The 10,072-nt window shown below is 49.3% G+C and overlaps 2 protein-coding genes across 2 annotated transcripts; both read right to left on the reverse strand.

Moving 5' to 3' along the window:
• Nucleotides 1–5,503: 5,503 nt before the first annotated feature.
• On the reverse strand, nucleotides 5,504–6,442 carry LOC112397240 (steroid hormone receptor ERR2-like). Its single transcript, XM_024741350.1, has one exon. It carries the CDS (start codon nucleotides 6,314–6,316, stop codon nucleotides 5,696–5,698), a length of 621 nt encoding a protein of 206 aa, XP_024597118.1. The 5' UTR covers nucleotides 6,317–6,442; the 3' UTR covers nucleotides 5,504–5,695.
• An 8-nt stretch (nucleotides 6,443–6,450) lies between these two features.
• On the reverse strand, nucleotides 6,451–9,830 carry LOC112397231 (steroid hormone receptor ERR2-like). Its single transcript, XM_024741333.1, has 3 exons — nucleotides 9,818–9,830; nucleotides 9,243–9,322; nucleotides 6,451–6,970 (listed from the first exon to the last, which is right to left on the reverse strand). Exons 1-3 carry the CDS (start codon nucleotides 9,828–9,830, stop codon nucleotides 6,461–6,463), a joined length of 603 nt encoding a protein of 200 aa, XP_024597101.1. The 3' UTR covers nucleotides 6,451–6,460.
• Nucleotides 9,831–10,072: the final 242 nt, after the last annotated feature.

The raw sequence follows: 10,072 nt of genomic DNA on the forward strand, positions 1-10,072 counted from the left end.
GGCCGGCGGAAGGGGCGGAAGAGGCGGTGCCGCGGCTGAGCTGCCCGTACCCCGGACTGAGCGGTCGGTATACTGAGGGCCAGGACTCCGAACCTGAACCCCAGTCCCAGACCGAGGAGGACAGACCGGGGAGAGTCCGCGAGGTCCAGTCCAGGGAAGGAGGCGCCGGGCCCAAGCGGCGCCGCTGGGCCTGCGCGAGCTCCCGGGAGGTCCCAGAGCGGTGGCCTCATCTCGTCCCCTTCCTGGTCTCCCAGAGCTGGTCACCCGAGGAGGCCACATCCCCGGCTCCAGGATCTGGTCACCCCGAGACGGCCTTATACCCGGAAGCCGGTCAGGCAGCCCTCTCCCCGTACCCGCTCGGAGGCGGTCACCCCGAGGAGTCCGCGTTCGGTCCTCGGGATCTGGTCACCCTGAAGAGGCCTCATCCCGGAAGCCGGTCACCCCGAGAAGGCCCCGTCCCGTCGTTGGTCACCCTAAGGAAGCCCCATCTTAGTCCCCGGGTCCAGTCATTCCGAGGAGGCCCTGTCTCGTCCCCAAGGACCGGTCAGAGGAGGCCCCTTCCTATCCCAGTGCCCTGAGGAGCCCTAATCCCTAGGGTCTGGTCACCCCAAAGAGGTCCCGTCCTCGTCCCGGGGGGACCAGTCATCCCGAGGTGGGACCAGTGCCCTGGCCGGGGTGGCTGCAGAGGGAAAGTGGGCAGGCTGATCAGGAACTGGAAGTTGGGTGCATCTGGGACGGAGGAGGGAGTAGAAGCCACTGTCCCCAATGGAGAAAGGAATAAGTCTCTGCGCTGTGTCCCCAAGTGTAGTTACCGAGTTCGAGAAATGATCACCTGCTCTCTCAACCTTAATCGCGTTAGTATCTTTAATTAACTTGGGAAATAACTCTCCAGACTTGGTTGTTCACAAGGAGTGGAGTCGTAATTCTGAGGAAGTTGGAAAGGTGTCAGATTGACCCCACTGCCCCCTGGGTTTACTGCTTTTCTGGGAGAAATAGGGTGGTGTGAGCCGGGACCCTCACTGGAGCCCCCTTTTAGGTAGCAGGGTTCCCTACAGGCAGATCTGACTCAACCCACTCAAAGTGGTTTCACTGTCTGAAGGAGCCTCGGGCTCCCCTTTTTCATTTTCACACCAGTAACAGATTTCATGGCCCAGACACTGAACTGACAATCTATAATGTAGTATACAAGTAGCCTTAGTGTCAGATAATCACCGAAGAGACTTTAAAAACAGATCTGTTACAGCATGTGAAATGCCTCCTTTCTATTTAGTTCCAACTGTGGAATGCCTATCTTCCCTAACTCTCGCTTTCCTGAGGCTGTGCAACCCCTCCTAAGGAAAATGATTTAAATCCTTCCTGCTGTAGTAGCATCTTCTGGAAGGAGATCCTTTCATGACTTCTGTCCCAGAGCTCAGCAGTAATTGCTTTTTAAATGAGGTTAATATTATAAGTGTATTATGCTTCAATAAAATGGTTTTTAAAACAGATTAATGTCTTACAGAATGAAGCATTTAAAAACTCAGAACTCTTTGAAGTTTGGAAGTGGTGTTTTTACTTACCTCCAATCCTCCTGTCTGTTCTTTTTTCTGGAGAAACCTCTGTAGAGGAGCAGGCCCCAACAGCAGGTGCAGAGCAGATGGAGCCTGTACCCATGTAGGTTCCAAGAAGCATCCATACTCTCTGTCCCCGAAAAGGCAAGTTGAATTTTTCCATTTCTTATAACTTGACCTCAAATATAGGCCAGTATGATATACACATAAGTAAAATGCTCTTGGTATTTTGATAAGTATGTTTAATTTTTAAAAAACAGACTTTGGCAAGTTAAGCCACTTACTCATACACAAAATTAGAGATGAAGCCAGGATTATGTTATTTAGCCATTTAAAGCCACGTTAAATACTGACACCACAAATATTCAAATTTCCTTCTATAATCCACTGTAGGTTCACAAGATTAGGAGTAGTAATTTTAATCACTCATTGTAATTTAATTTATAGCATTGCATTCCATATTTACTTTTGCTATGTACTGTTTTTATTTCTTTTAAATGTGCTTGCTTTTAACATTTTAGATGCTTTGGTGCCAGTGTCTGGGGTTCTGAGAATAAATTTATTTTCACCTTAAGACAGTATAGAAGACTAAGGTTCTGGAATCAGACTACCAAATTTGTCTAGTCCTACCTCTGTGCCCTTGCATAAATTACTTAAACTTTTAAAACCCTGCTTTCTATCATCTGTACAATGAGGATATTAATAGTATTTACCTTCCAGATTATTATAAGGATTAAATCATACAATTTGTGTGCTTACAACAGAGCAAATGCTCAATAAATGTTGGCTTTTGTAACTATTACTTCCACATCCTATAATTGTATAAACTTTATCCTTGAGAACATGGATCAGTTATCTTACTTTTTGAAACCTTAAAATTCATTTTCATAAGTATAAAACATAAATTCATTTATGCTTACTTTCCCTGTTTAAGTATGTGTTCGCATTAAAAAAACTAACTCTCGTATGTTTTGAGTAACATTGTTAGTGGCTGGCAAGATGTTTGGCTGACAAATATTTTATATAATCTTCAAATTCAGAGGTTGGTTGAAGTTAAATTTTTTAAGTATCAAGGTAAAAGCAAACATCTGTATTTAAAATTTAATAAAAATTATAATATCTTCTTGGGTTCACAATATATGATAACTAATGGGTGGGGACTTTCCTATTTGCAACCACCTTTATCTTTGGACATTTCACTTAGAGCGTATGAGAAAACTTTTTTTTTTTCCCATGGTTGGATTTTTTTCATTTTATTTCTTGGTTCATTTCAATGACCTGTATCATGAGAGTACAACTGAGCAGGGTTATTTCCTCTTTACAGATTTTCCAGGAACAGCAGATTTGTGGGTAAACTTCAGTTTTGCTCTGTTTGGGGGGATGGGGTGTCCTAAACTCTCCTTGCTCCACTGTCTTCCACTAAGTCAGGGCCCCCCCTCTTCCCAGGGAGGTCCCAAAGCTAGCTAGACTTCCAACTAAGAAGTTGGCTCCTAAACTTTTTCTCTGAATGCCAGTAGATCCATCAAGTACACACCAGGGCCCTTCCCATTGGACAGAATTCTCATCATTACTGATACATTTCCTGTTGCCATTGGCATTTTTTAAGTGTAAAAGCAGCAGCAGCAGCAGGATCCATCTCATTAGCATCAAGCCATCAGGACTACTGCCCCCTCTTTGCTTTAAAGGGGCTCTGATGCCGGGACACTTGCAGAAGTATGTGATCCGGCGAGGCAAAGCTGCCCTGTGTACAGAACACCCACCCACCGCAAACCAGTTGTTGCACTGTTAGCCAGAGATACTTTTTCTAGAAAAGATGGACTGCAAAGGCCACTTGTGCACAAGCCCCTGCCGCAGCTCACAGCTTGGGCCCTCATGCTTGAGCAGTGACGCTACAGAGAATGGGGTGATGAGGTGCGACTCTCTGCCCCACCTCCTCAAGCACACAGCACAGTGAGGGGCTAGGGGAGGCTCCCGCAGAGCAGACCCCAAGTTCTCACACCGTACCATCTCCCTAGTCCAGACTTCATGGCATGGCCCCCAGTGGCTAAGTTAGGCCTGGGTTTTACCCCTGGTCCCTTAGAGGCACCTGTGCATCTGTCCGCCCAGATTGGAGACTGCACAGAGAGCTAGAGCTAAAGCATCCCGGATCATTCCAATGCTGACTGACAAGTGACTGTGGCCATCCCCACAGGCAAAAGGGAGGGGGGGCACACTTTGCTAGTCTGTGAATTCTCTTGGAACCCCTGACATTTTCTATGTGAGGGTATCTGAGAGCAGCTGCTAGGATTTAGCCAACCCTCCTGCCTGGGGTGACCTCAGCACGTCCCAGCAAAAGTTCAGAAAGAGTGGTGTCTCAGGGTGGAGAGGTGGAACCAGCAGTAGCTGCTTCCCTTGGAAAGCTGCGAGGCTGTGGCGGAGGGCACCTGGCCTCCTGGTCCTAGCGACGGGTGGGTGGGATCTGCCTGCCTCTCCATGTGACAAGAGGTCAGGTTAGAATGTGTGTGGATTCCCCAGGGATGTGCCCCAGGGGGGATGCTCTTATCCTTGCTTTAGAAGGCAGCTGATTGGAAGAAGCTTCTCCATAATGCTCAAAACCTTTCATCCTCGGGAGATCCTCTGAGCGGCCCTCAGCCAACCCCGTGAGCACCGGATGGCATGTTCAGGGCTGCCCCCGACCTACCACAAGTGGGTGAGAACAAACTTTCATAGCCACTCACAGAAATGGGTGACCAACTGTCCCTATTTGGGCAGGACTGAGGGGTTTCCTGGGGAATGGACTTCCAGTGCCAGAACTGGTCCTGGGCGAACTGGGGTGGCTGTCACCTTACACAGCAGCCTGGAGGACTGATGGGGGGCCGGAGTAGTTGTCCTGCCAGAAAGCTGGTCTTCTAAGTGCACCCAGGGAGCTACGCTACACCTCCTTAGGCCAAGGATGGCAGGAGCAACCCCTCCTGTGGCGCTGATTCACCCAGCCCTTGGGATGCAAGGGAGGGGGCTTCGGTGTCCACTGCCCCTGGATACCAGGAAAGATCAGGCAGGCTGGTGACCTCCACCGAGCCTCTGTCTTCAGGGTTCCCCCGCCTGCTCATCTCTGCTTCTGGGCCTTTCTGTGCTCGGCAAAGATTGGTTTGGGCCTCTCCCTATCCTGACCCGGTCCTCCCAGGGCTGCCAGAATTAAGTGCCCAGGGTGCCCTCAGACGGGGTCAGGCCTGCATCTCCCTCACTTCCCAAGGCCTACCTGCTCTGGACCTGCCCCAGGGGAGTGGGAGAAGCCAGAAGAACGGGGAGCGCTGGGGAGTGTTGCCTGGACCCTGCTCTTCTCTGAGCCAGTACCATTCCCACCCACGGGCCCTGAAGTCTTGGCTGGCTGAACCCACTGTGAGAGTGAGCTCTGAGGTAGGGCAGGAAATAGCAGCAGGACTCCTGGGGAAGAGAGGGGGAGGACAGGCCCTGGGGCCGCGGCGACAGGCAGGCGGGGGACGCACCAAGGGGTGGGGTCACCAGGAAAACGCATGAGTTCTGGTGCTACTCTCCTGATGGTGAGCCGGGCCTGGGAGCTTAGAGGAAGGATGGAGGGAGGGAGCCATCTGAACTGTGGAAGGCGTAGGGCCTCTTGAGGGGCCCCACAGAACCCCAGAGTAGGCAGCACCGCTGCAAGAAAGTAACTGCCCTCTGGGAGAGGGAAACCTCCAGAAGGTACCCCACTTGAGTATGCCAGAGTCCTGGGCGCTAAGCACTGCCCACGCAGGCCATGGACAGAGGACAGGGGGGTCGGGCATGGGGTTAGGAAATGTGTTACGTTAGTGCTGCCTCTTGGTGATTTGGCAGGGAGAGGGGGCACTTCCTCGGTGGTCTCCAGCCTCAGGGGAGTCAGCTCTGGCCCAGGCCTCAGCGTTGCCTGTGGCGGAGGAAAAACATAACAAAGAAAAAGCCAGTTACAGATGAGCCCCGCGCCCTGCCCTCCCATCCTCGTTCCCTACCCCACAGCACCCAGGGCTCTGCACACAGCCAGGAGGCCAGGAGCCCCTTCCTCTGGGACTGCTCGCGGCCATGATACAGGACTTGAATGTTGAGGCTGGTGGCTGTGGAGGTCTCCCCGTCGGTTTGTCTGTCCTTGGGTGGGAGTCGGTCCTTGGGCTAGGCCATCAGACCTTGGCCTCCAGCATCTCCAGGAAGAGTTTGTGCATGGGCACCTTGCCTTGCAGTTTGAGGCTGTAGAAGTGCTGCACGGCCTTGGCAGCTGTCTGCCGAAGCAGGGGCAGCGTCAGCAGCAACTTCCTTATCCTCCATGGCTTCTCGTGGCGCTGGCTCAGCTCATAGTCCTGCAGCGCCTCATGCAGCAGGTCCTGCAGCTTCTGGACTGCCTCCAGATCCTCGATGTACATGGAATCTGAGTTGGCCAGGGCCAGGGCCTTGAGCGTCACAATCTCCTCCTTCACCTTGAGCTTCTTGTAGCTGTGCACCAGCTGCAGGATGGCCCGGTAGCGCTCCAGCAGTCCCGCAAGGCGGGAGCGCTCCTCGTCCATGATGTAGTCCTCAGCGTACACCAGCTTGTCGTCATGGGGCAGCGAGCGGTGCACACTGCCCAGGATGAGGATCTCCATCCAGGCACTCTGCAGCAGACTCATCTGGTCCCCCAGAGAGAGGTTGGAGAAGCCTGGGATGTGCTTGGCCCAGCCAATAATGACCACAAGCTCCCTGTCTGCCAGATCACAGAGAGTGGTCAGAGCCTTGATGTCACCCTCTGGCATGCCAGGGGGTGGCATGGCGTAGAGTTTGTCTGGCTCAGCCACCAGCAGGTAGGAGACGATTTTAGTCAATGGCTTTTTAGCAGGAGAAATCTGTAAGCTCAGGTACCGGCTGCTCTCTGAGTCCAGCCGGCACTTGTATTTCTGGCGGCCTCCACACGCTCAGGCAAGGTGCACACCTTCCTTCAGCATCCCCACTTTGAGGCATTTCATGAAGCGACAGGCCTGGCAGGACTTGCACCTCCATTTGGTGATCTCATACTTGTTGGTGGCCGGGCAGCTGTACTCAATGTTCCCTTGGATGGTCCTCTTGAAGAAAGCCTTGCAGGCCTCGCAGGAGGCCACGCTGTAGTGGTAGCTGGAGGCGATGTCCCCGCTCACGAGGCACAGGCTCTTGGGAATGGCGTTGAGCATGTACTGGCACTTGGTGGCCGAGTCCTCCATGATGCCGCTGGCACAGTCCTCGTAGCCCTTGCGGCAGGGGGTGCCTCCCAGCCCTGTGCCCGCGAACATGGGCGGCGAGTCCAGACCGTTGGCGTGGGCGCCCAGGGCCAGGCCGAAGCCGCCGCTGGCGTCGGACGAGCTGCTGGGGCTGTGGTGGCTGAGGGCATCGATGCCCGAGGACGGGCTAGACGGCTCGGTCTCGATGAAGGAGCCGCAGCTGGAGACCAGCTACCGGTCGTCTGCGGATATTCTCTAGAAAACTTTTAATTTCACTAAGAGATTGCCCCACAAGCAAGAAAAAAAATCTGAAAAATAAACAAAAATGCTAATAAGGACATGGCCCCAGGCTTTATAAAAATTACAAAAAGAAATTTCGGGAAAAAAAGTTATGATTAATAGACAAAGAGAACCAACCCATGTATGCAAAAATTACTGATGTGTGGAAAACCAATGACAGAAATACTTATTTTCAGCTTTCACATTTTAGCCAATTTAGTTTTGATCAATTAATCTATAGCCCAAAGTAGGAAAATATTGTCTATCTTATTTACATGATTCTGTCCCAATTAAAGTGTTTTGTAGTAGAATGATAACTTTACTTAATATTCTACTTAGCTGAGGCTTCTATCCACTAAAAGGTTAAGCTTTCAGTGTTTCAACTAAGGTGACTGAGACCCATGTAAACATTAGCATATAGTAGGAGAACAGCAGGCTGGGGCTCAGCATGAAATGTGTGACCCTAGAAGAGAGCAAATTAATCTCTGCTTGGGATTTGAACATGTAATGTTTACCTAGCACTAAGCTCTAATCTGTTAATTGATTGTCAATTTAAATCCTCTACAGTCTTGAGGATTTTGTTGTTTTTGTTTTGGAATTCTGGAATTAAAAAGTGCTTTTTGTCTTTAGTTATGTGGGTTAAAAGTCATGTTCTCTTCAGAAGTATGAATACATTTTCTCTTTCAACCATAATTTTTTAAAACAGGTATACATTATAGTTCTAAATTGTACGTCAATGGGAAAGTATAAGTGAATTTAATTAAATGCAAATTTCGAGGGCTTTTCAAGAATAGAGGGAGTTTCCAAATGCGTGGCTGACAAACATTTTATATAATCAGCTGGTTACCATCTCAGCTGAAGGGTTACTGTACTCCTTCATTACTAATTTTCCCTTCCCTATCTAACAACAATTGAGAGCTCTTTGGTGCCCATTTTTTCTGAAGTCTATAAAGGATTGTCTGTGTTCCCTCTCCACCACTTGTGGAAATACACAGAGGCCTTCCTGGCATTTCCTGTGTATCCAAGACCTCTTCCTCTCCACATCAGTCCTTACTGACAGGAGGCATCAGTCTGCCTTGACTCCCACCCTCACCTCTGGGAGCTGCTGAGGAGTAAGTAGACAAACATCCATAGGGATGCTTTGGAAGCCAATACTCAGTTGGGCATATATTCTCTCATTTGAATAGAAGAACTTTATAGTCATCCCTTACATACTACCTTATGGAATCTTCAAAAAATAATTTTTTTTTTGGCCACACTGCACCGGTTGCAGGATCTTCAACCAGGTATTGAACCCATGCCCCCTGCAATGGAAGCTCAGAGTCCTAACCACTGGACCACCAGGGAATTCCCCCTCCCCCAATTTTTTTAGTAAATGAAATCTTTTTTTTTTTTTTTTTTTTTAGATGTTGGGGGTAGGAGTTTATTAATTAATTAATTTATTTTTGCTGTGTTTGGGTCTTCCTTTCTGTGCGAGGGCTTTTCCTAATTGTGGCAAACGGGGGCCTCTCTTCATCGCGGTGCGCGGGCCTCTCACTATCGCGGCCTCTCTTGTTGCGGAGCACAGACTCCAGACGCGCAGGCTCAGTAGTTGTGGCTCACGGGCCTATGTTGCTCCGCGGCATGTGGGATCCTCCCAGACCAGGGCTCGAACCTGTGTCCCCTGCATTAGCAGGCAGATTCTCAACCACTGCACCACCAGGGAAGCCCCTGAAATCTTTTTTTTTTAACGTGATATAAATCAAATGAAAATTTTATTTTTTTAAACCAGGAATCTCCATTCATAAGTACAAAACCATTTTAAGATATATGTAGAGACTAGTTATCATTAAATGGTCTATTGCATTTGATAAAAACCATAAAAATGTTTCTGGAAGGAGCAGTTCTCTCCCACCAGAATATGAAAAGCACCCAGCCCTGACAAGGCTGGAACACATGAATCTGACCTCCTCTAGGGTGTCTGGGGCCTCAGACAGGTGAGAGCACATAGTCATTCTCTGGAAACTGAGCTGAGGCTCCTGGCACAGACCCTGCTTCCAAAGGAAGAGGCCAGGCTTGCCTTTGGAACTACAAGAATGCAAGTGCCTCTGGAAGACAGGGAGAAAGTTCTGCCTTAAATGCAGATGCCCTCAGGGTGGAGCAGTAGCCTGAGCTTGGGAAAGAGCTGAAGGCAAGAAACAGCCCCTCCTCCCCTGCCCATCACTGCCTCCTCCCCCTCCCTCACTCCTTGCGGGTCCCAGGTAGGTGGTACAGGCAGCACTAGGGGACTGGGGCCTAGAGCTACATCTTCGACTTCAGTGCAACCTGGAATAAGGATTTCAGCACAGTCATGAGACAATGCCTGTTAAGTCTATTTATCTTATAACAGATACCTACAGTTTTGTCAAAGCAAGAAGCACTATAAATACAATATTTTAAAATAAAAATTTCCATGTCCCTAAAAGAGAAAAGATTATATACTGAATAATCTTATCCTAACATTTATGTTCCTTGAACTACACTGTTCAATAGAACTTTCTGTGATGAAGGAAGTGAGCTGTACTGTCTAATATGGTAGCCACTAGCCATAGGTGGCTATTGAGCACTCGATGTATACAACTGAGGAACTAAATTTTTAATTTTATTTAATTTTAGTTTAAATAGCTACATGTGTCTAGTGGATACTGTAGCAAAAGATTTTAATTCCTAACAAACTGAGCAATTGCATCAGTCTGGCCCCATATTAGATTACATTTAATGTCTCCAACCTGATGGTGAAAAGAATATGGCTCCTTTGGTGTTAATATGGTAAGCAAGTACCTGGATTGACCATTTCACCAAAACTATATACAATTTCTTTTTTTTTAGTACGTGGGCCTCTCACTGCTGTGGCCTCTCCCATTGCAGAGCACAGGCTCCGGACGCGCAGGCTCAACAGCCATGGCTTACGGGCCCAGCTGCTCAGCGGCATGTGGGATCTTTCCATACCGGGTCACGAACCCGTGTACCCTGCATCGGCAGGCAGACTCTCAACCACTGCGCCACCAGGGAAGCCCAATATATACAACTGAGAAA

The sequence above is a fragment of the Neophocaena asiaeorientalis genome, unplaced genomic scaffold, assembly GCF_003031525.2.
Source record: "Neophocaena asiaeorientalis asiaeorientalis breed wild unplaced genomic scaffold, Neophocaena_asiaeorientalis_V1.1 scaffold558, whole genome shotgun sequence".
NCBI classification, from domain to species: Eukaryota; Metazoa; Chordata; class Mammalia; order Artiodactyla; family Phocoenidae; genus Neophocaena; species Neophocaena asiaeorientalis.